The sequence below is a fragment of the Accipiter gentilis genome, chromosome 7 (assembly GCF_929443795.1).
Source record: "Accipiter gentilis chromosome 7, bAccGen1.1, whole genome shotgun sequence".
Taxonomy (NCBI): Eukaryota; Metazoa; Chordata; class Aves; order Accipitriformes; family Accipitridae; genus Astur; species Astur gentilis.
In genome coordinates this window covers 296,973-322,500 of record NC_064886.1, presented here as the reverse complement: position 1 = coordinate 322,500, position 25,528 = coordinate 296,973, and the positions used below count along the sequence as shown (strand labels likewise).

Sequence of the window (25,528 nt, the reverse complement as noted above, 5' to 3'; positions counted from 1 at the left end):
GGGCCGGGACAAGCCCCGGTGCCCCCCCACCCCCCCCCCCCCCCCCGCGCCCCCCGCGCGGCGGTCGAGCCCCACCGTTCCGGCAGGGTTTCCTCAGGACGCGCGGGCTGGACGCTGCTAACGCTACCGGGCGGCCTCCCCGGCGCGGCCCTCCCCTCCCGCCCGCCCTCGGGGAGGCCGCGGGAGCTGCTCCCGCTGCCACGGCGCTGAGGCGCTCGGCTCCCGGCGGGGCGGAAGCCCGGGGAAGGGCGATGGGGGGGGGGGGGGCTGGGGGGGGGTCTCGCGGGCGGCCGCGGGGCCTCCGCGCCCTGCGGGGCGGTTGGCGTGGCGCCCGCGCGCGCCGCACTCACCCGCTCCCACCCGCCTCTCGCCGGCCGAGCGGAGAAGCCGCTGCGGCCCGCAGCACGGCTCTCCCGTCACGTGGCAGGGCCCACCCAATAGGCGGTGAGCGATTCGGCCCCGCCCTCCCCCGGGCGGGGGCGACGGCGGCTGCGGGGCGCGATCGCGATCGCGGCGGAGACAAAACGGGGCCGGGGGGCGGGCGGGGCCCGCCCCGGCAGGAGCAGCCGGCGGCCGCGGCCCGGTGGGGGCCCCCACGCCGGCCTCACGGCGGGGGGGGCATCGACCGGCGGCGGGGGGTGGTAGGCGGGGAGGCCTCGAAGCCCGCGGGGGCCGCCGGCGCACGCGGAGCTCGGCCCAGGCCCGGGCCCGGGCCCGGTCGCCGCCGCCATGGCCTTGGCCAATTACAGCAGCCTGAACCGGGCCCAGCTCACCTTCGAGTACCTGCACACCAACTCGTGAGTACCGGGCCGCGGCCACCGGGCGGGGCTGCGGCTGGGCGGGGCTGCGGCCCGCGTCCCCGGGGACGCCCCACGCGTGCCCGCGGCAGCGGCCGCCCCGCCCCCGGGGCGGCGGGCGAGTATGGCCGCAGTGGCCTGCGCCATGGCCCTCCCGTCACGTGCCACGGCCCGCCCAATGGGTGGTGAGCAGTTCGGTCCCGCCCCCTCGGACGGGGGTGGCTGCGGCTGCGGCTGCGGGGTGCGATCGCAATCGCGGCCGAGAACAAAGCGGGGCCGGTGGGTGGGCGGCAGGAGCAGCCGGCGGCTGCGGGCCGGCGGGGAACCCGCGCCGGCTTCCTGCCGGGGGTGGGGGGTGGTGGGCAGGGAGGCCTCGAGGTGCGCAGGGCCGCCGGCACACGCGGAGCTCGGCCCGGGCCCGGTCGCCGCCGCCATGGCCTTGGCCAATTACAGCAGCCTGAACCGGGCCCAGCTCTCCTTCGAGTACCTGCACACCAACTCGTGAGTACCGGGCCGCGGCCACCGGGCGGGGCTGCAGCAGGGTGGTGCCGTGGCCCACGCCTCCCGGGGTGACCCCGCTGCGTGCCCGTGGCAGTGGCCGTGCCGCCCTCCCGCGCTGCGGCGCCTGGGGCAGCGGGTGAGTATGGGTATGCCGGCCTGGTGGGGCACGTCCTGGGCGCCTTGTCGCCTGCTCCTGGCTCCGGTGGCCATATTGGCCAGGGCCGGGCTGTGGCTGTACTCTGGGCAGGCCTGCAGTGTGTAGAGGATACCGGGGTGTGGAAAGGACAGGTCTCCGTTGGGGGGTGTCATGAGAGGAGGAGGGTGTAGCTCTTAGGTCAGCAGTAGCTTTATGGCTGCCCCTCTCTGTTCTGGAGAAGCACGTCTGCTGGCCATAGTGGCTGTCATCTGCCCTGGGTTTAGAGTTAATTTTCACAAGAACTGGAAGGCGGCACAGCCAGGAGAGCTGACCCCAACTAGACGAGGGGGTATTTGATGCCATATGATGTCATGCTCAGTACATAAACTGGGGGAGCTGGCCAGCGTGGGCATGGATTGCAGCTCAGGAGTGGGCTGGGCATCAGGTTCCGGGTGGTGAGCAATTGCATAGTGCATCACTCATTTTGTATATTCTTTTATTATTATTTCTGCTTTCCTTGTGTTGTCCTGTTAAATGATCCTTATCTCAACCCACAAGTTTTTACCTTTTTCCTTCCGATTCTCCTCCTCATCTCTCCAGGGAGAGGGGTAGGAGCGAGTGAGCAGCCGTGTGGTGTTTAGTTGCCAGCTGGGCCTAAACCACAACGCATCCCTCCATGGCATCTGGTTTCATTTGCGCCCAAGTATTTTGTGCAGATATATTTCAAGCAGGAATTTGAGATTCTTCTTCCAATCAGCTTTTTGAAGCTGCTGTGGTTTTTGCATTCACTGATGAATCCCCAAAATAAAATCTCCTGAGAAGAGGCAGAGTTCTTGTTTAAAAGGGTTATTTCTGAGTGCTTGTCTCGAAGATGGGAAGTGCCACCAGAAAACAGTGCTTAGCAGGGTCAGACACCCATCTGAGACTGTGTATTGCACATACGCCTTGTACTGCCATGTACAGAAGGGTTTAAAGACAGAGCTTGTTCTGGCCGAACTGCCCTGGAAGAACAATGTGAACCACACTTAGCATTTCTTCATTTTGATCAGCTGGTCACCGGCATAAGATTGTCTTCTAACATTTTGTGGAAGAGTTGATTGTTACAGTTACCACCAATAGAAGAAGAAACAAAGTGTGGGCTTATCTTTTCGCTTTCCCTTTTCAACATGTGAAGGCAAGCTTAGAGTGAAGGACTGAAGTGGTCTGCGCCAGTCTAAAGACTTCTGATGCACAGAAATACATGCAACTTGATTCAAAGTAGATCTGTCTGGTTTTGTTGGTAGCACAGGATACATCTGCAAGAGCAACTAAGATGAATCTCACATACGCCAAGAGCGTTATGATCCATTTCTTTTCAGAATCGGGAAAGTAATGGGTTTTGCACAGGAGAAGAAACCTAGTAACAGCCTGGTGTCACCCTTGGGTCCGTGTCCTGTGGCTTCCCTCTCTGGCTTGGCTAGTAGCGGGTTGCATGTGGAGTGAACGGTCTGGTGCCCAAAGATGTTGGACAATACTGAGGCACATTCCTGGTGCTGCCACCGATTTGTGAAATTCTCATGTCCAGCTGCAGAAAATGAGCATTTTTATGGATTAGCAGACCGTATGGCAGAGCTCTGTCAGCAGCTTGTGTTTGCCTGCAGAACACCAGAACTCTAGCCATTTCTGTAAGAAGATAATGTCTGTGCTGCGCAAAAGGCTGATGTGTTGTTGCTGCCCTGAAGTGTTAAATATTAAAGCTACATCGTGTTGCTACCATACTTTCTGTTCTGCTTATGCTGCTGGTCTACTTCCGGTGTGCTACATGTCTGCAATGCATAACAAAATTGTTAAGAGGAGCTGGAAGCTAATGCATATGAATAAGCCAAAGCCAGGGCTTTTCGTCCATCATGAGTGAAGAGCCTTTTGAGATTATGCGGATCAGTGCATAAGCCAAATGCTTCCCTAAGGATGGGAATGGAAACAATGGAAGTCATTTTTAAAAGCAAAAAAAAAAAAACCCCAAACCAACCCATGACAAACCAACCACGCTCCTGGTCCCCCAAGAAAAAAATGAGGGGACCCCACCCCCAAAAAAATCCACAACCAAAACCAAACAAAAAAAACCCCAACCAAACAAAAAACCAACCAAACCAACCCAAAAGCACCATAGGTCTTTTGGTAATGGAGACTCTTGTCTTTTGGACTATTCTCTCTTGCTGAGGAAAACCATACCATCTCAGCCAGATTTCATTTCAGTGCTAAAGATGTTCTCGTAGTCATGGAGATAGAAGTTCTTTAAATCCCAGTTAAAAATCAGCCATCTAGCTGTTGAGGTGCAGAAGGAAGCTGTGACTTTTTTTTTTTCTCTCCTTTTTTAAGGCTTTCTTCAGGAAAAGTTTTAGTATGTCTAACACAGAGTACTGGCGCCAGATCTTTTCAATAGCTTCTTAATGCTTCTATGTTTGATGGCAAGTTTCACAGCACGTACCTGAATCACTTCAGTTGCCACTGTAAAAATACCACTGTGCTTTTCCAAGCTTTCCAAGTGCTTTTCCTGATGAACAGTTGAGTGGGGGACAGACTTTTTGGTAGGGCCTGTAGTGATAGGACAAGGGGTAATGGTTTTAGACTAAAAGAGGGTAGATTCAGACTAGAGAGAAGAAAGACATTTTTTACAATGAGGGTGGTGAAACACTGACACAGGCTGCCCAGAGAGGTGGTGGATGCCCCATCCCTAGAAACGTTCAAGGTCAGTTTGGACGGGGCTCTGAGCAACTTGATCTGGTCATTGCAGGGGGAGTTGGACTAGATGACCTTTAAAGGTCCTAACCCAAACTATTCTATGATTCCATGTGAAAGTTGAATGAAAATCACTGTGCATAAGCATGTGAAAGTTACCTGTGCATTGTTCTTGTGACTTCCCAGAGCCACCCACTTACCTTCACATTGTTTTTCATTAAAAATTAAATGCTGCTACTTTAAAATACTTCCAAAGCCATTCATTGACATGATCACAAAACCACATATGAGCCCAACCAACTTGGTTTTGCATATTTTGAATATTTGTAATGCAAAATTGAAGGGGCTTCTTAAAAGTCGAACAGCTGAAATTGTCTTCTAACAGTAGGTAGGATTTAGCTTGTGATTGAACTTGAGGTTTTTTTCTGTTACTAGATTGTGCTGTTGAATACAGCAGGAGTGGAAGAAGGTCACTCAAATAGAAAGACTTCAAAATGACCAAATGGTGGACTTGAGGAATACTAGTAATAACAGACCAACAACATCTCCCCACCCCTCAAGCTCTCGCATTTCTTCTTGTGCATGTTTTCTGTTTTCTGACCTGAAACAGAGTGCAGTACTGGGAGGATAGCTCTTGTTCCAGATGCAGATGCCAAACTTAAAACATTTTCCCACGTGTCGCCTCCTTCAGAACAAAAATTAAGTCTTATGTCTTTCATTAGTAATTAGGTACTTGTCTGACTATGCAGGATCAAGAGGCCAACTGGGTTCAAACAGGGGTCATCCTCTAAGAACTGCTCACAAAATAAGCTTTTCTTCCCTTGGGATGTTACTCCAGATGGTTGTTTTTAGAGGTGTTTGAAATTGGTCATGTTCTACAGAGTCGTCTGACTTGACGTTTTGTAACCCAAATTTCAATAAATTGGCAGCATTGGACTTCCATGTTCTGTTCCTTGTCAAGCCTGCACTCCTGTATGGAGCTGTCTTGAATGAAAGTTGGAAGTTGTAGGAAGGTCCAAGCCAGTCTGCTTCTGCCAAGATGAGTTGTTGCTGAGACTACAGATTTTGATAATACTTCCCCCAATTCCATGTGTCATTTCATCAGTTGTGTGACCTGTAATAGTTGCTTTTCAAGTGCTCTGACTGATGGAGGTTACTATTGCTTCTGATGATGCTCATCTAGCTCACACTTAAGTGTTTCCAGGTTATGTGCAAGCTCTGATAGACTCCATTTTGCCAACAGCTTGCCTCATGTTTTTTTAAATTTATGTTGTAAGTAAAATAATCCCAAACTTTTTTTGGGACATGGGGGGAAATTGTCACCAGTTGATAATGGTGGATGTTAAGTATTGCAGTCACTTTTGACCAGAAGGCAAGACAATAGTTTTTGTTAAAGCTGAGTCGATTGTATCAGGCCAAAGCACTCCATCTGACTTTAATTAGATATTGACAAGATAAGTGTAAGTGTTGAGATTAATATACTGAATAGAAGATACTTATAGTGTATATGTTTTTGTTAGAGATAAATAGCTGGAGTGGATTTGACTTGCTTGTAGCAAGGTTTCACTTTGCCTGTGTCAGCACAAGAGGTTCCAGTTTTGGTGGATACTCAAGTTGAGTATGGTATCAGTCTATGTGGAAATCATATTTTCTCTTGCCACTCTTCTTATCATCAACAGCTATGTTTTCAGCTGTTTTGTTCCAATATCTTTATTTGGAAATCCCTGTTTATATCTGATTTGCATCTTTTCCTTTGTTTGAAGCATTCTTTAAATTGTAGAGTAAAAGCTGCTAATGAAGCGTGGTTACTGGTGCTAAAGCATCCATTTGCGTGTGGGTTTTTCCTGACATGGGTTACTTCCTAAATAAAATTCTGGGATGTTGATCTGTGGAGCCTTGAGGGAGCACTTGGCATCTGTGCGCAGGAAATCCTGCTCAAAGGAAAGAATGCCAGGTTTGAGCTTCTGTGGAAGCTTTCTGATTGGGAGGATAGTGTTCAAAACACCATTCCCTTCGGTCTCTTGTCTCTGTGTGGGCAAGTGGGAACTTGCGGAGATGGAAATCTCCATTCTCATGGTTCTAGTGATAACTTTGAAGGCTGATGTGTTTTACCTCTGATTGGAGCTGTGTTGATGGGTTAGGTGTTGTGACATTGAAGATGGATATGAAAGTTCATTTTGTGATTATTAGCGTTATGGATAGCTATATATTTTATGTGTGGGAAATACCTATGTATCTGTTCTTCGAAAGCTGAAAATAGGAATAGGTATCACTTTCTGTTTGGTCACCTGTTGGACCTTCTGTGTAGTAGCAAAAGCAGGTTGTATGTGAAGAGGTTTCAGGCAAACTGAAACATGTTGATAAAAACAGTTTCTGAGGACTCAGTTTCTTCATCAAGCATCCTAGAGGAGCAACAAATTCCAGCAACTGTTTCTCCAGGTCTTGTAGCTGCTGTTAATATTGGGGTCAATGTGGCTCATCTACATTTGAAAGAATTGTTAAATTTGGACGATAAGTCACCAAATTGAGTGTTCAATGGAGATGTTACATTAATGTTGGCAGACAATGTATTGTAATGATTTTATTAGCTCTTCAAGGTTTTCTCACAATGGATCTTTCAAGGCTGAGGCACATAACTAATGGCTTTAAAATGTGTGCAGCTTAAAAAAGGTGGCAGTTAAGAGGCTGGAAACTAAACATGGCTTTTGAGATTGTGGTGAAGTGGCACTTGGCTAGATGATTTTAGCGTTGACTTTGGAAGGTGGTATGGTACAGTGGTGGCAGAAGACTGTCTTTCTCTGGATTAGGAGCAGTTGCAGCTATTGGAAGTCTTCCAGGATCTGGAAGCTTCTTCCTGTCAGAAATAACTTCTGCAAAGTGATATGTGCATGGGGGAGACAGACCTTATGCATAATCCTCATCTGTCCGTGTTTTATGTAGAGGCAGTGTTTAGTTGCCATGAAGAGACTTGTCACTATGGTGAATAATTAAGGATTTATATGAATTGTTGGCTGGTTCATTAGGTCAATAATTTTCTCTGTTGTATGTGTTTACCATGTGATGTTTTTTAGACAATAGTGAGCAGCGGTTTGTTGAATCAGACTCTATACAGGTCAGCCCATCTGCTGCATGTCTGCCTCTGGTAGACAGTAATGTAACGCTCATTTCTAGTCTGCTCTCAGCTGCAGATGTTAGTATTGTAGACAAATAATTGGTTTCTTTTAAAATGTAGTTGAGATTCTTGTTTAATTAAAGGTCTCTCTTTTTGTCAGTGTAACCCTGCTGATTCTGTGTTTTGTTGCAGAACTACCCATGAGTTCTTGTTTGGTGCCCTTGCTGAACTTGTAGATAATGCCAGGTATGTACCTGAGACTGCCTAATTCCCAAGGTAAATTTGGTTAAGATTTAATTAGCCTGTCTATTTGTTGATCTTAAGCAATTTTCACTTCTAGCAGACATTAAGAAAAATACAAAATAGGAGACTTTGCTGTAGTTTAGTATGAATATTTCCCTTGGTCCTCTCATACTGCCGCATCTACCCTCTCTAAAAAAAAAAGAAAAAAGTATTATTCTTGAAAAGGTATGTTTGAATGAATCAGAACAACTCAGATCGGAAAGGAAATTGTTAGAAGACACAAGACAGATTTAAGGAAAGAATTAAGTCTGCCTTTTTTTTAAAAGAAATTGGTAAAATAATGATTACTGGAGCTGGGACTCTCCTAACCCTTGACTCCTAGTATCAAGCATGGTGATAGGCTGAAAATGAAATCAGAAGTGGGATGCTGAAAAATAGAGCAAGAGCAGTTAGAGCAATTGTAACACTTGAAAGGAGAATTGGTGTTTGGAAATTGCAGGGTTTAGGCCACATTTCTCATGTTTGCACTCGGGAATCCAGGCTATAGCTGCATCCCAAGCCTTGCATACTTATCTCTCGAGCTTCACAAAATATTCTGATGTGGCATTATGGAAATATTTTGAGATCATTTTCTATCAAGCAAGAATTGTCACACTATGTGGTTCGTAATGTAAGGAGCTGAAACTGGAAAATTTCTTGCGTAGGAAAAATTCTGTGTAGGGAATCAGCCATATGTGCGTGTGTTTTCACTTTTGCTACAACATAGTTAAATGTAGCATCTTTGAGATTAATGGGTGGTTTTCTCTTCAACCTCTTGGTTCCTCCTCCAGCAAAAGAGAGGTTGGCCTTCTGGGAAGGAGGTAGCTGTACTTGGCTGGAGATACAAAGACAAAACAAAGTGACTTTGGCATTTGGGAAGTGGGGTTTTATTACAGCACTCTTCTGATCAGCAAACCAAGAGTATATGATGGTCTACATAAAAAAAAAATAAAATTAAAAATTGGTTTTGAGAAGAGGGCAGTAGTGCTGTATATGCTGCTTTTTCAAATACAAAGAAGGATGGAGAGTGTATGAAGGGCTTTACTTAAATGATACAGTAATGATACAGTTTCCTATGACAACTTTGAATGTATTTGGATGGAGTTTTATGTGGAGTTACTTAACTTTTCATAGGCAGCTTGACAGAAAAAATGTAGTTATTGTTTTTTCATACAGGAGGGAGCTCTGAAGTGTGTGCTTATTTGACTGCCCCCCCCCGACTTTTGTTAAAAAGCCAGTGATACTCACCGTAACTAGGTTTAGTTGTGTGGCAGCAATGACTTGTGCTGGAGTTTGTGTTCAGGTAGGCAAAAAGTAGAACAATGTGGCTCTTAATCTGTCAGTCCTGACTGTGGGGCCTTTGTGGACTTTGATCTGTGCAGTCAGTTAATTTTGGAAATTATTGCATGTGCCTAGATTTTAGCTTCATTTCTATTTGACATTTGAATACTGATTGTCTTTTTATTGCTTTGTAGAGATGCAGATGCCACAAGAATAGACATTTATACTGGTAAGTCACTCCTGCTACTTCCTTGCATGTCAGCAGTTAAATCAGTAGTTAACTTGGATTTAGGCCTCAAATGTGTATTGTACCTGGTAGAATAAGAGTGACAGTGTTCATGCCCAATACTGTGTTCAGTTTTGGGCCCCTCACTACAAGAAGGACATTGAGGTGCTGGAGTGTGTCCAAAGAAGAGCAACGAAGCTGGTGAAGGGTCTGGAGAACAAGTCTTATGAGGAGCGGCTGAGGGAACTGGGGTTGTTTGGAGGAAAGGAGGCTGAGGGGAGACCTTATTGCTCACTACAACTACCTGAAAGTAGTGGGTGTCAGTCCCTTTTGCCAAGTAACAAGTGATATGATGAGAGGAAATGGCCTCAAGTTGTGTCAGGTGAGGTTTAGATTGGATATTAGGAAAAATTTCTTCACCGAAAGGGTTATTCAAGCACTGGAACAGGCTGCCCAGAGAAGTGGTTGAGTCACCATCCCTGGAGGGTTTAAAAGACTTGTGGTGCTAGAGACATGGTTTAGTGGTGGACTTGGCAGTGTTAGGTTTATGGTTAGACTTGATGATCTTCAGGGTCTTTTGCAATGTAAATAATTCTGTGATTCTACTGTTTGTCCTGTGCCCCAGTGGCTGTTGTCTTTCAGAAAGTAGTACCTTTACAAATAAGATGGGCAAGCACTTAGATCAGCCTTCAGGTGAGGTCAGGTAAAGTGAGTAGCTGTTTGTACTGGATGCTTAAGAAACCTGCTTTTACGATATACTCTTGTAGCATGTGTTTACATACAGTTTAAAGTGCAGGAGAAGTTGTTAGTCATTCTGTAGTAAAAATCTGGTGTTCTTTCTTACAGCTGAGCCATATTGGAGGTGTGAAAATCCTGTTTGTTGTGTTGCTTCTGTCGTGAACACTGATTCCACTTTACAGAAATTTTAACTTGCTTGTGGGAGTAGTGAATAACTCTTCTCTTGTAGAACGACGGGAAGACCTACGAGGTGGATTCATGCTGTGTTTTTTGGATGATGGAACGGGAATGGATTCAAGTAAGTGACAGGAAGTTACACTTGCATTTTCAAGCTGAGGTTTCACGTTATGGCTAAGCTGAATTAACAGCTTGGTTCTGTTGAAAGGGGCATGTTCTATGCCTGGATACATGTTCCTGCCTCTGTACCAGCTCTTTTGCACTGTATCATATATCAAACTATTCACCTCTTCTGTTGCAGAAAACTAATCTGGCCAAAAGAAAATTGTTTTGCGGCATTATGGAGTTGAGTCAGCCTGCCCTGTGGTTTTCCAGCACATCAAAGTTGGCCTTGAGGCTGGAGGGAGAATAGTGTAGCCAGAAAAGGGAACGAGTACAAGCTTTGATGAGCGTAAGCCTTTTCCCCATTAGAGGCTGCCAAGCGCTTAGTGTATCTCAGCTCTCATAAGAAAGTGTACCATGGCAGAAATTGAAAGTTTACCTTTGAAAGCATTTTGCTATTGTTTCATCATTGGCATTGTGATCGAGATCAATACTTGACAGTATAAAATCTTAGGAGTATGAGAAGAATGTAACAAATGTAATTCTGCCTCATTGTAACAGTCAATGTAAATCTGTGTTGTATCTAGCAGGAGAAAAGCCTTCTTGCTTTGCTTTAGCGTCAGTGAATAGCGCTGTCAACCCACACCACCTTCTTAATTGTCTTGACAATGGGTAAATCCTCCTGTGAGGAGCTCTCTACTGGGCAGAAGAGTTGGGCTAAATAGGAAGGTTTTGGAGAAGGCAGGGGAGATGGGTGAATATGCATCGACTAACATTTTTGTTCTGATCCTTCAGTACTTTAAGATCCTCTTATGATATTGTTGTGGCTTAACCTCAGCCGGCAACTAAGCAGCACATAGCTGCTTGCTCACTCCTCCTCCAGTAGGATGGGGGAGAGAATTGGAAGGGTAGAAGCAAGAAAACTTGTGGGTTGAGATAAAGATAGTTTAATAGGGAAAGTAAAAGCTGCACACGCAAGCAAAACAAAACAAGGAATTCATTCACTACTTCCCATCGGCAGGCAGGTGTTCGGCCATCTCCAGGGCTCCATCACACATAATGGTTACTTGGGAAGACAGATATCATCACTCCAAATGCCCCCCGCTTCCTTCTTCTTCCCCCCACCAGCTTTTATTGCTGAGCATGGCATCATATGGTCTGGAGTATCCCTTGGGTAAGTTTGGGTCAGCTGTCCCAGCTGTGTCTCCTCCCAACTTCTTGTGCACCCCCAGCTGACTTGCTGTTGGGACGGTGTGAGGAGCAGAAAAGGCCTTGACACTGTGTAAGAACTGCTCAGCAGTAACTAAAACATCCCCGTGTTACCAACATTGTTTTCATCACAAATCCAAAACATAACCCCATCCAAGCTATTATGAAGAAATTTAAGTCTATCCCAGCTAAACCCAGGACATTCTCCATGCCTTATTCCATACCATTCACATCATGCTCAGGTCACACATTATCCAATACATCCTCATTAACCACTCCCCTCCGTTCCCATCCTTTGATACATACACAGATATCGTTCTCTTAGTCTATGGACCACCTCTGTGAAATGTCTGTAAAATGTCCATAAATGTCCACAAAACATCCATTAAGTTAATTTAGTCCATGACTTTGGGATCCATCTGTTATGGTGATCACTCAGGACAAGAGAGGTGGTGTGTTGCATAGAGTTATTGGGCACCAAAGCCCTGGTCAGGTCACTGCTGCACTTGTACTGCTTCTTGTGCAGCTCATCATCCATTGGTTCAGGTGGTTCCTGCTATAGTAATTCCCGTAACAGGTAACTCAAATAATGGGTTACAACAATTTAAAGGTATTTCCATTACAGTCTTCACACCTGCTCCCTTTGGACCAGGTTATAGGGTTTAACATTGTAATGAACAACTCCCCTTGCCCCTGCTCCAGCTTGGACTTATCTACGGACTGCAGTCCTTTAGGGGTATACTTGCTCCAAGTGGAGCCTTATCAGTAAGCCACAGTCTTCAGGGGTATACCTGCTGCAGCATCGACTTATCCACAGCTGCTTTGAGGTGCACCTGCTCCAGCACAGTCTTATCCATGGGCCGCAATGCCTTCAGAGATACATCTCTTCCAGTGTGGCCTTACCCACAGCCACAGCCCTGTTAGGAGTGTACCTGCTCCAACACGGCCTTATTCGTGGCCACAGTCCCTTCAGGGGTGTACCTGCTCTGTCGTGATGTCATGGTTTAATCCCAGCCAGCAACTAAGCACCACACAGCCACTCATTCACTTCCCCTCCCCAACCCCGTGGGATGGCGGAGAGGATTGGGAAAAAAAAAAGTAAAACTCATGGGTTGAGATAAGAACAGTTCAGTAGAACAGAAAGGAATAAAATAATAATTATAGTAACAATAACAAAATGACAATAATAATAATAAAAGGATTGGAATATACAAAAGAAGCGATGCACAATGCAGTTGCTCACCACTCACGGACCGATGCCCAGTTAGTTCCCGAGTATTGATCCCTCCCAGGGCAATTCCCCCCATTTTATATACTGGGCATGACGTCGCATGGTATGGAATATTCCTTTGGCCAGTTTGGGTCAGCTGCCCTGGCTGTGTCCCCTCCCAATTTCTTGCGGCCCTCCAGCCTTCTTGTTGGCTGGGCATGAGAAGCTGAAAAATCTTTGACTTAAGTCTAAACACTGTTTAGCAACAACTGAAAACATCAGTGTGTTATCAACATTCTTCTCATACTAAATCCAAGACATAACACTATATCAGCTGCTGGAAAGAAAATTAACTCTATCCCAGCTGAAACCAGGACATGTGGGCTTGTGCATGGCCACACACTTTGAGGTGTTCCAGCATGACCTCACTCACAGCCACTGATGCTTCAAGGTGTACCTGCTGCAGCATGGACTTATCCACAGTCACAGATGCTTCAAGGTGTACCTTCTCCAGCGTGGACTTATCCTTGGGCCACAATCCCTTCAGAGGTATACCTGCTGTGGAATAGGCATAACCATGGCCACAGACACTTCAAGATATACCTGCTCTGGCATGGACTTGTCCACGGCCACAGACACTTCGGGGTGTCCTGCTCCCATGTGGACTCATCCACAGGTCACGGTCCCTTCAGCTCAAGTTCACAGTGGATTTCCAACCTGTTCAGTATAGGAGCACAGAAACAGAGTGATACCCTGGCCATCTGCCAGCCCAGGCACATCGCCATTGCTATTATCTAAATGTTCCCAGGCGCAGCAGAGTTGGATGATAAGCAGTACTGCAAGCAGCGAAAGCAAAAGGCAGCCACTAACAAGCACTAGACTCTAATACACAGTAAGGTAAGCACAGGAGCCTGCCAATTAATAGCTAAACAGCAGTAACAGCTATAAATTCTATCTAGCAGATTCCAATCAAATCTGTCATAATCTCGAGTATTATTGTTCTTATTATTTATTCTCTCCTTGTGTTGTCGTATTACACTGTCCTTATCTCAACCTGTGAGTTTTTAACTTTTTCTTCTGATTCTCTTCCCCATCCCACCAGGGTCGGGGAGGAATGAACGAACAGCCACGTGGTGGCTGGTTGCTGGCTGGGCTTAAACCATGACAGTCCTTTTTGTGCCCAACATGGGGCCCAAAGCATTGAGATAATGACAGATATGACCAGAGCATATTAAAACAAATTTTTAATATGCATTTCTTATATTAGTTAAATAGTCACTGGTCACAGTGTTGGTTTATTTGTTCACTATGTATTCCCTGTGGTGATGTTTATCATCTCTGGGCGAGGGATCAGGACTATCATTTTGCTCTACTGGGTAATGTCAACTTATGATATGATTGCATCACTGGTCATGAGGTTAAGCTGGTATTTGTGTGTGGTATTGTTGTCCTGCCCATACCTTGGGTGCCTTCTCTCAGAATTTATTAGTAATCACACCCAGTCTATGGGGAAGATGGGGGGGGATACTTTCTCCCCGCTCATTCACCTCCCCTTCCTCCTCCAGGCTAATTAAAACAGCAGCTTTTGAGAAGTCTGAATATAATTGGGATGTTCAAGCCAGCATGCTCGTCTTGCTGTGTCTCCCGAATGCGTTTCAGGTCTTGTTTAAGGGCTCCAAAAAAGTTTTTTAAGAATACCACCCAGAGAGCTGCCCCAAGGCCGGATAGTCATGGGTGGCATGGCATGTGGGAGAATATGGGCAGGTATCTAGAGAACTTCTCACCTCCAATGATTTTGAAATTCACTCCCAAAGAACTACAGGATCCTGGTGAAGTGATAGAATATTGGAAAGGAAAATGTGGTGCCTATTCCAAAGAGGCACAACTTACCGCACAGTGCTAGGCGCTGTCCAGTATCTACCAAACACTGCTTGATATTATGCAGCACCCTGAGGGGGAAGGGAGGGAAAACAGACCGACGGGCACTGTGGCTATTCCAACCCTCGTGACAAGCACTGCAGCTACCCCAACCCCGGCGCCAGGCACAGAGAACCAACCTGTGCCGGTGTCAGTCGCCCCTATGCAGAAGAAGAAATACACGGAGAAATCAGTTTGCTTAGCGAGGGATGAAGGTGAACCAGGGTCATCACGAGAACAGGAGGAAGAGGCAGAACCTGAGATAATCACCCGATCCTGATCCCTGAGTGAGCTGCGAGCCAGCCCTGTGAAAGGATTCCAGCCGCCATCCAGGTGAGCACGTTGTCACCTGGCTGCTCCAATGCTGGGATAATGGGCCAGTAGCTTGGAATTAGAGGGTAGGGAAGGCAAGCAGCTGGGATCCCTGTCTAGGGAAGGGGCCATTGACAAGGCTCTTGGGGAAAAAGGCACAAGTCCTCAGCCTCTGGAGGCAACTTCTGTCATGAAGGATTGATGGCATGATGGAAAGGTGCCCCTTCAAGGAAGATGTTACATGTCACCTAGGCAAGTGGACCACTATGGAGAGAGGTATCCAGTACCTGAGGGAATTAGCTGTGCTGGAGGTGATTTATAATGATCCAGATAACAAGCAGTTACCCACAGATCCAGATGAAGTACAACATGGCAGAAGTTTCTACAACATGCACCAGCATCGTATGCCAACTCATTGTTAGTGATGTCCTGGAAAGAAGGTGAGAGACAAACAGTGGATGAAGTGGCTGGCCAAATCCTGCAATACGAAGGAAGTCTCTCTTCCTCCTGACGGGCCTGTGTCTAAGCTGTGGACAAACTGCCAGACATGCTAGCCAAGAAACTGTCCCAAGAATTCCAGCAATTCAAGGATACGTTCTGCCCCCCACCTGTGTGGGCCCATATCTCAGCTATTAGGAGTAAGCGGTCCTCTGTTGAAGAGAGAAGAGATAGAAGGTACACACTGTGGTGTACCCTGTAGTTTTACCTGCGTGACCATGGAGAGGACATGAGGAAGTGGGATGGAGAACCTGCCTCGACCCTAGATGCACAGGTATGTGATTTGCGAGGAAAAGCAATCAGAAAAGAGGATTCCTACCGGAAAAATGTCACTCCAGTTTCCAGCAGGCAGTTCCCCAGAGAGAGTAGAAGGGTTGATCTCACTTCTGATCCTCTTGAAGGGACTTCTGATTCACGCTTACAAAAAGTGAGTTATGAGTACTATGGCCAGGATTAGAGGGGCCCTGCCTCCAGCCAGGGGGAGGAAAGGGACAACCAAGTTTATTGGACTGTGTGGATTCTGCAGCCTGGCATGTCAGACCCACAGGAGTATAAGGCTCTAGTGGACACCGGTGCACAAGGTACCCTAGTGCCATCAAGCTATAAAGGGGCAGAACCCATCTGTATTTCTGGAGTGACAGGGATCCCAACAGCTAACTGTATTGGAAGCTGAAGTGAGTCTAACTGGGAATGAATGGCAGAAACACCCCATTGTGACTGGCTCAGAGGCCCCTTGCATCCTTGGCATAGACTACCTCAGGAGAGGGTATTTCAAGGACTGAGAAGGGTACCGGTGGGCCTTTGGTATAGCTGCCTTGGACACGGAGGAAATTAAACAGCTCTCCACCTTGCCCAGTCTCTCTGAGGACCCTTCAGTTGTAGAGTTGCTGAGGACTGAAGAACAACAAGTGCGAATTGCTACCACAACAGTGCACCGGCAGCAATATTGCCCCAACCGAGACTCTCTGTTTCCCATGCATAAGCTGATTTTTTGACTGGAGGGCCAAGGACTGATCAGCAAAACTTGCTCACCCTTTAAGTCCCATATGGCCAGTGTGGAAATCTAATGGAGAGTGGAGACTAACAGTTGACTATCGTGGCCTGAATGAAGTCACACTGCTGCTGAGTGCTGCCATGCTGGACATGCTAGAACTTCCATACGAACTGGAGTCGAAGGCAGCCAAGGGGTATGCCACAACTGACATTGCTAATGCATTTTTCTCAATCCCTCTGGCAGCAGAGTGCTGGCCACAGTTTGCTTTTACTTGGAGGGGTGTCTGGTACACCTGGAATCAACTGCCCCAGGGGTGGAAACACAGCCCCAGCATTTGCCATGGACTGATCCAGGCTGCACTGGAACAGGATGAAGCTCCAGAATACCTCCAGTACATTGATGACATCTTTGAATGGGGCAACACAGCAGCAGAAGTTTTTGAGAAAGGGAAGAAAATAGTTTAAATCCTTCTGAAGGCCGGTTTTGCCTAAAGCGAAGTAAGGTCAAGGGACCTTCACAGGAGATCCGGTTTTTAGGATTATTCCTAAAAGGGCAAGATGGGCATTGTCAGATCCCAATGGATGTGATCAGCAAAATAGCAGCTATGTGTCCACCGACCAGCAAAAAAGAAACACAAGCTTTCTTGGGCGTTGTGGGTTTTTGGAGAACGCATATTCCAAATTGCAGTCTGATTGTAAGCCCTTTCTATCAAGTGACCCAGAAGAACAATTTTAAATGGGGCCCTGAGCAACAACAAGCCTTTGAACAAATTAAATGGGAGATTGTTTGTGCAGTAGCCCTTGGACCAGTCCGGGCAGGACAAGATGTTAAAGAAGTGCTCTATACTGCAGCCAGAGAGAATGGCCCTACTTGAAGCCTCTGGCAGAAAGCACTGAAGGACACCCAAGGCTGACTCCCAGGGTTTTGGAGTCGGGGATATCAAGGATCCGAGGCTCGCTATACTCCAACTGAAAAAGAAGTATTGGCAGCACATGGAGGAGTTTGAGTTGCCTTGGAAGTGGTTGGTACTGAAGCACAGCTCTTAACACCCCAACTGCTTGTGCTGGGCTGGATGTTCAAAGGGAGGGTCTCCTCTACACATCATGCAACGGATGGCATGTGGAGTAAGTGGGTCACGCTGATTGCACAACGAGCTCACATAGGAAACCCCAGTTGCCCAGGAATTTTGGAAGTGATCATGGACTGGCCAGAAGGCAAAGATTTTGGAATATCGCCAGAGGAGGAGGTGATGTGTGCTGAAGGGCCCCTGCTGTGTAATAAACTGCCAGAAAATGAGAGGCAATATGCCCGGTTCACCGATGGGTCCTGTCACATTGTGGGAAAACGTCGTTGGTGAAAGGCTGCTGTATGGAGTCCTGTTATGACCAGTTGCAGAAACTGCTGAAGGAGAAGGTGAATCGAGCCAGTTTGCAGAAGTGAAAGCCATCCAGGTGACTTTAGACATTGCTGACAGAGAAAAGTGGCCAGCGCTCTATCTCTATACTGAGTCATGGATGGTGGCAAATGCCCCGTGGGGGTGGTTGCAGCAGTGGAAGCAGAGCAACTGGCAATGCAGAGGCAAACCCATCTGGGCTGCTGCACTGTGGCAAGATACTACTGCCGTCACGTAGATGGGTGCTCACATACCCAAGAGTCAGGCCACTGAAGAATATCAAAACATCCAGCAGCTGGATCAGGCTGCTAAGATTGAAGTGGCTCAGGTGGATCTGGACTGGCAACATAAGGGTGAATTATTTACGGCTTGGTGGGCCTGTGACACCTCAGGCCATGAGGGAAGAGATGCAACATATAGATAGGCTTGTGATCTAGGAGTGGACTTGACCATGGACACTATTGCACAGGATATCCATGAATGTGAAACATGCTGCAAGCAAGCAAGCCTAGCGGTTAAAGCCCCTGTAGTATGGAGGATGATGGCTGAAATACAAGTATGGAGAGGCCTGGCAGATCAACTATATCACACTTCCACAAACCTGCCAAGGCAAGCGCCATGTGTTTACGGTGGTGGAAGCAACCACCAGATGGCTGGAAACATATCCTGTGCTCCACAACACTGCCCGGAACACTACGCTGGGCCTTGAAAAACAAGTCTTACGGCGACATGGCTCCCTAGAAAGAATTGAGTCAGACAATGGGACTCATTTCCGAAACAACCTCATAGACACCTGGGCCAAAGAACATGGCATTGAGTGGGTATATCACATCCCCTATCATGCACCAGCCTCCAGGAAAATCAAATGATGTAATGGACTGTTAAAAACTACAGTGAGAGCACTGGTGGGTGGGACCTTCAAACATCGGGATACACATTTAGCAAAAACCACATGGTTAGTTAACACTAGAGGATCTACCAATCAAGCTGGCCCTGCCCAATCACATCTTCCATATACTGTAGAAGGAGATAAAGTCCCTGTAGTGGGCATGAAGAATATGTTAGGGAAGACAGTCTGAGTTAGTCCTGCCTTGGGCAGAGACAAACCCATCTGCAGGATTGCTTTTGCTCAAGGACCTGGATGCATTTGGTGGGTGGTGTGGCAGGATGGGGAAGTTCGATGCGTACCTCAAGGGGATTTGATTTTGGGTGAGGACAGCCAGTGAATTGGACTGTATGATGTTAATTGCTGAATAACCCTGCCACTGTATGTCATCACTGCTATAGTTGCTATATGCCGTATCAATGGTATTACAGTAAGAATCACCCCAGTCACTGAAGGGTGGACTTTGATGAAATCGAGTGAAGTGCAGCAGTGATGGAACTTGAACTGGCTTCAGCAACTGGTGCCCAGCAACTTCCTCAAGACTGACATCGTGAACCCACAGACCATGGGCATGGGCCACGCCAAATACACCAGCCATGAGCTCCGGATGCAGCATGCAACAATCCAACACCATACATGTAGGATCTGGGTGTGATGTAGATGGTATAGAATAAGGGGTGGATAATGTCCTGGGTATGGCTGGGATAGAGTTATTTTTCACAAGAAACTGGGAGGGGTGCTCCCAGGAGAGCTGACCTGACCTAGCCAAGGATATATTCCATGCCATATGACATCATGCTCTGTATATAACTGGAAAGCTGGCTGGGGGGGAGGCACGGAGGGATTGCGGCTCAGGAATGAGCTGGGCATCAGGTTCTGGGTGGTGAGCAGTTGCATTGTGCATCACTTGCTTCATATACTCTTTTATTAGTAGTATTGTTATTATTTCTTCTTTCCTTGTGTTGTCCTATTAAACTGTCCTTATCTCAGCCCATGAGTTTTTACCTTTTTCCTTCTGATTTTCCTCCCCGTCCCACTGGGGTGGGGGGGGAGAAGTGAACAAGCGGCTGCATGGTGCTTAGTTGCCAGCTGGGCCTAAACCACAACAGAAGACAAACACCATCACTCCAAATGGCCCCCTGTCCTTCTTCCCCCACAGCTTTTATTGCTGAGCATGACATCATATGGTCTGGAATAGCCACTGGGGTCAGCTGTCCCAGCTGTGTCCCCTCCCAACTTCTTGTGCACCCCCAGCCGACTTGCTGGTGGGACGGTGTGAAGAGCAGAAAAGGCCATGACGCTGTGTAAGCACTGCTCAGCAGTAGCTGAAACATCCCTGTATTACCAACATTGTTTTCATCACAAATCCAAAACATAGTCCCATTCATGCTACTACAAAGAAATACAACTCAACATAAATCTAACAACCAAAACAAGTACAGATATGAAGCATGTTTTTCTGTATATTAACACTTATGAAAATACATTAACATCTTTGATATGCAGATTTGTGACCTGCACGAAGGAATTTAGTTTGAACTCTAGATACCTTCTCTGTATTCTCTGGAATACAATTAAGGATGCTAAACAGGTCTTCTGAGAGTAATTTTCTGTCACCAATGGATTGAAGGAAGCAATTAAGCCGCATTCATAAAACAAGTTCAGAGACTTAACTGTGGCCTTCTCACAAGCCTTTGGATCAGGGAGAAGAGATAGAACCTTTTCTACGTGTCTTGAAAAGTACATGTTTGTCTCTGGATTGAGAGTAGAAGGTGACAAATGTCTGTTCTGATGCTGCAGAGTCTAATAGCAGCTTTTACACTGTTGTTGCTCCTGTACTGCTGATTTTGTGACAAAGTGGCATTTACGTATTGGCTAAGTATTAAGTTGCTTCTTTTGACTGATCTTTCTGCAAAATCTTGAAGGATTCTATCCCGACTTCGGTAGTCTGAGAGACTCTGTAAAGGAGATTGGCAGATACGGCGGGTTGTAGTGGTATTTCACAGCAAATATGATACAATTTTTGTCCTTTGACTGTCTTGATGCTTGCATTGAAGTGTGGTTCATTCTATGTGTGAAAAAAATTTTTTTTAATCTTTATTTTAAATAGGCTGTGAAGTTATTTTTGCTCCTTTCCAGGACATTGCATTTCAGAATGTAAAATTGGTATGTGACTTTGTTTAGTGCTTTCAAAAAAGCCCTTCTTAATTTTCAGTAGTCTGAGGCATATTGTTTTGATGCAGAGTCTAGCTCTGGTGATCACATCTTCATGGCTTCAATGCTGGATAGTCATAGTAAGCTTGATAAGTATTTGAAAGTCACTTGATCAAGGGCAGCCAGGTGAAACTCCGTATTCTGCACTGTCTGCCTGTCAACGTGGACAAAAGTGTCTGGGGAGAGTCTGTTATTCTAACTCCCGACATGGGCCTCTCTCAGTTTCTGTCCCTAGCTATAGGGGTCTGAGTTTTAATTTGTCATAATGCAGGTTCTGCCAGTTCTAAAGACATCTGGACGATCTCATCTGAAAGCTGATTTGAGGAGACATCGGCAGAAAATCTTTCATTGGACTTTTTTCCCTTCTTATTTTGAAAATGGCTTGAACATCCAGAGAGACCTTCCTTCAACAGAAATCATAGAGCTTGGGAGTGTTCTATTCTTCCACATGACAATTTTAATTAAAGATTATTTTTGTTGTACATAAAGCTGATGTGTTAGAAAGAATAACTATGTGACTTGCCATAGTGCTGTTAGAGCCCACACTAGCATGTGATGTCCCTGAGTACGCTGAAAGGACAGCGTAGAAGGCTGGATGAGGCATTGTCTGGGAGGATGAGTAAATGAACCCAGGTATCTCTGGGTGCATTCACACAGAGGGAAGAGCTGAAAGCTGAAGTGAACGATTCCATTAACACGTTCTCTGTGTTACTCTGTCCTGTTGCTGTTCAGTCTCATTGGTCTTGTTCTGTGTTGGACAGTTCTAGATTTGTCTGGCAAGCTGCAAAAACAGAGAAGGGTATAGTGTGGCAACAGGCCAAATTTGAGTGCTCTGTTTGAGTTCCTGATTGTCAAGCCAAATGGCAGCTCCTCAACTAAAATTAGTGGAAGGTGTAAGTGATTAGCATTTCTATAAACTAGGTGTGTTTGTCAAGTGACTCCTACTACAGTTGCATTCAGAACTTGCTGCATTGGCTCTCTTAATGACCACACTAGATTGTGTGGTCTGAAGCTGCAAAGGTCTTATGCTGTAGAGTCGTAAGTTATCTAAAGATCTGAGGATTCAGTAGTGCCACAGTACAGATCTTTTCTAAAAAAGCATCACTTCCCACAGGGAGGTATTAGGATAATAGGTCCAAACATTTGGCTTTTTCATAAGGGACTAAATAGCAGTCAATTAGAAAACCAAACAATAGATCTCATGCAGCACATCTTAGGTCGGAATTTCCCATATTGCCAGTGACATTGCTACTAAGGATACTTAGGCTTGAGAATTTTACCTACTGCCTGGGCTCTGAAAGTGCTGCATGAATTTAATGAATCAAAATGCAGGTTGAATGACTCAATAAATCAACTTGTAGGTTGAAAAAGTATAACAACTAACTTAGGAAGTGATCTGTAATTGTATTCTTAAAGGATTGAAGAAAACTCTAACTTACATTTTAGAATCATACAACCACAGAACACCCCAGCTTGGAAGGGACTTCAAAGATCATCTGGTCCAGCCTTTTGTGGGAAAGGGAGCCTAGATGAGATGGTTTAGTACCCTGTCCCTGTCATGTCTTGAAAACCTCCAGCGATGGGGACTCCACCACATCCCTGGGGAGGTTGTTCCAGTGATTGATTGTTCTCACTCTAAAAAATTTCTTTCTTATATTGAGATGAAACCTCTCCCAGTGCAACTTGTACCTGCTGCCCCTTGTCTTTTCCATGTGGCTCCTTGTGAAGAGAGAGCCTTCATCCTCTTTGTAGCTGCCCTTTAAGTACTGGAATACTGCGATGAGATTCCCCCTGAGCCCTTTGCTCTCCAGGAAGAAGAGACTTAGCTCCTTTGGTCTTTTCTCATAGGGCAGGTTCTCCAGTCCTTTGATCATCTTCTCCTTTGGACCCTGTCCAGTCTGTCTGTGTCTTTCTTGAATTGAGGAGACCATAACTGAACACACTACTCCAGCTGCAGCCTGACCAGCACTGAGTAGAGTGGGATGATCCCATCTCTATCTCCGTAGTAATGCCTCTGTGGATGCAGCCTGGGATCCCGTTTGCCTTCATTGCTGCAGTGGCACACTGCTGACTCATATTCAGCTTGTTGTCCACCAGGACTGGCAGGTCCCTTTCAGCAAGGCTGCCCCCTAGCCACACAGATCCCAGCCTGTACTGGCCTCTTTCGGTATTTCATCCCAGGTGCAGGACCTTGCCCTTCCCTTCAACTTCATACAGTTCTTGCTTGCCCACTTTTCCAGCCTGTCCAGGTCTCTCTTTAAGATGGCTCTCCCTTCTGATGTGTCCAGCTGACCACCATCAGCAAACCTGGTGAGGGTGCTTTTGATCCTGTCATCCAGATCCCTTATGAAGATGTTGAACAGCATGGGGTACGACATGATCGCTGGGGGACCCCCCTTGTGACAGGCTGCCAACTGGAGTAAAAACCATTGAGGATCACGCTCTGAGCGCGACCTGGGAGCCGGTTCCCTACCCACCTTGCATACCACCCAACCGGTCTGTGTCTTGCCAGTTTGTCCAGGAAAAGGCTGTGGGAAACAGTGTCCAATGCTTTGCTGAAGCCTGGCTAAACAACATCCACTGCTCTCCATGTGGACAGGAAGTACTGCCTTGTAGAAGGTGACCAGGTCACTCAAGTCTGACTTGTCTGTGGTAGATCCATGCTGGCTTATCCCAATCACCTGCTTCATTTGGCTTGTAATACTTTTTAAGAGGATTCGTTCATTGTTTTGCCAGGGATTGAAGTAAAGGTATCAGTTCTTGCAAAATACTGTTGATCCAAGGTTCACAATGGTGAGGAACAACGTTTAAATGTAACTGGGGTTCTAGCACTTACTTTAAAGTGTGTGTATACGCTTTTGTGTGTAGGCAGTGACACTTAGGGAACCACTCTCAAGGGGAGTGGTCTACATATTTCTCAAGGGAAAATCTCTTTAGCCTTGTAGCACATTGACATTTCCTCTTGTCGTGGTTTAACCCCAGCCAGCAGCTAAGCACCACGCAGCTGCTTACTCACTTCCCCCTCCCACCCAGTGGGATGGGGGAGAAAATCGGGAAAAGAAGTAAAACTCGTGGGTTGAGATAAGAATGGTTTAATAGAACAAAAAAGAAGAAACTAATAATGATAACACTAATAAAATGACAATAGTAATAATAAAAGGATTAGAAAATACAAGTGATGCACAATGCAATTGCTCACCACCCGCCAATTGATGCCCAGTTAGTCCCTGAGCAGTGATCCCCTTGCCCCCACTCCCCCCAGTTTATATACTAGATGTGATGTCACATGGTATGGAATACCCTGTTGGCCACTGTGGGTCAGCTGTCCTGGCTGTGTCCTATCCCAACTTCTTGGGTCCCTCCAGCTTTCTTGCTGTCTGGGCATCAGAAGCTGAAAAATCCTTGACTTTAGACTAAATATTACTTAGCAACAACTGAAAACATCAGTGTTATCAGCATTCTTCTCATACCTAACTCAGAAACCTAGCACTATACCAGCTACTAGGAAGACAATTAACTCCATCCCAGCTGAAACCAGGACACCTCTCAAGTTGTCAGATTTTTGAAATAAATCACAATAACTTACATCAAACTGATTTGTCAATTGCTAGCTGTGTTCAGCCATTTCCGTCAGGTGCCTGAGTGTCTTGTGTTTGCTATGGTGATGAAAGACCCCAGAGCTTCTCCCCTGTTCCCCTGTCCTACTGAAAGCTTGACTGGAAGCAATTTGGTTTAGGCTGATTTCTCACAGGTAGTAAATTAGATACTTTGGCTCTGGAATATTTTTAGAGGATGCTGTCAAGTCCCCTGCAAGTACTCTACCTAATGTGAATATGGCAGATGAATTTATGGAGAAGGCAGGAAGGATAATTTTCTGTGATCAGTTTGGGACCTTCTTTAGTGTATTCTCAACTGGAGAACTTGGAAATATGAGAGGACTGTCCTCAAAGGGTGAAGCCAGATCTGACTTTAGTGGCTTTGTGACCCATAACAGAGGAGTGGGGAGGTATGGCTTGTGACCGATAGCAGGGGAGCAGGCAGCTGCCTGCGGGGATGTCGGCGATGTGTTGTGTGTCAGCCAGCTTGTGTGCTGTAACAGCCTGTGTGTCGTTCGGGAGGATTCTCTGTTGCTGTCTTGGACGACTAACAGTTCAGTTAGGAATTAAACAGCTCTGTCCCTCAGTTCTTCATTCCAGACGTCTGATGTTTCTCATTAGGAAACTTTTTATCTGTGCCCTTGATTCCTATTCTTGGGCTCTGAAGATCAGTCTGCCACTTTGAGTGAATTCCTTCGGATTGTTTTTTTCTCTCTTCTGTTTGGCATAGATCATCACATCACCCCCCTTTTTGTTGCCAGGGAGTTTGTTGATTTTAAAGCCAGTAACTCTGAGGCATGACAAAACGAAAACATTGTGACTAAAATAGCCTTAAGTGAAACTCCATCCAGAGCCTTAACTCAAAAAAGCTGGAAAAAAAGTAATTTGTACGTTGATTCTTGGGAGGAGGTAAAGGTTAAATCTCTCCCAGAGACAGCAAGCCTCAAGCAGAGAGAGACACTCCCTCGCTCCCCTCTGCTTGGTATCATCTTTGTCCCTCTGCTCAGAAAGAAGAATCTTTATAGGGTGGTTTTGGACATCCAGCATTGAGTGATAAACCATATGGTCACCTTTTCTGAGAGAGGAAATGCTTTGGACAATTAGTCTTTACCCTTTTTAGGCTTCTCAAAGTTTTCTTAAAAATAGTTGTTGATACAATTTTTTGTATAGTAAAAGGGGTCCAGTAGCCTTCTCTTCTTAGAATATCCCCTTTTCTGACCAGGCCTTAA

General features: G+C 46.4%; 1 protein-coding gene across 6 annotated transcripts in view; it reads left to right on the top strand.

Moving 5' to 3' along the window:
- Positions 1-492: 492 nt before the first annotated feature.
- The window catches only part of MORC2 (MORC family CW-type zinc finger 2), a 70,648-nt gene continuing 45,612 nt past the window's right edge, over positions 493-25,528 (top strand). The window contains exons 1-4 of one of the 6 annotated variants that reach the window (XM_049804545.1): positions 493-797; positions 7,457-7,510; positions 9,022-9,056; positions 10,021-10,089. In XM_049804545.1, the coding sequence (XP_049660502.1) occupies positions 730-797; positions 7,457-7,510; positions 9,022-9,056; positions 10,021-10,089 (226 nt within the window). In that variant the 5' untranslated portion in view covers positions 493-729. Of the gene's footprint in view, positions 798-1,060; positions 1,435-7,456; positions 7,511-9,021; positions 9,057-10,020; positions 10,090-12,855; positions 13,387-25,528 lie in introns of those variants that run through there. The other 5 variants (XM_049804540.1, XM_049804542.1, XM_049804543.1 and 2 more) reach the window with 5 other exon arrangements.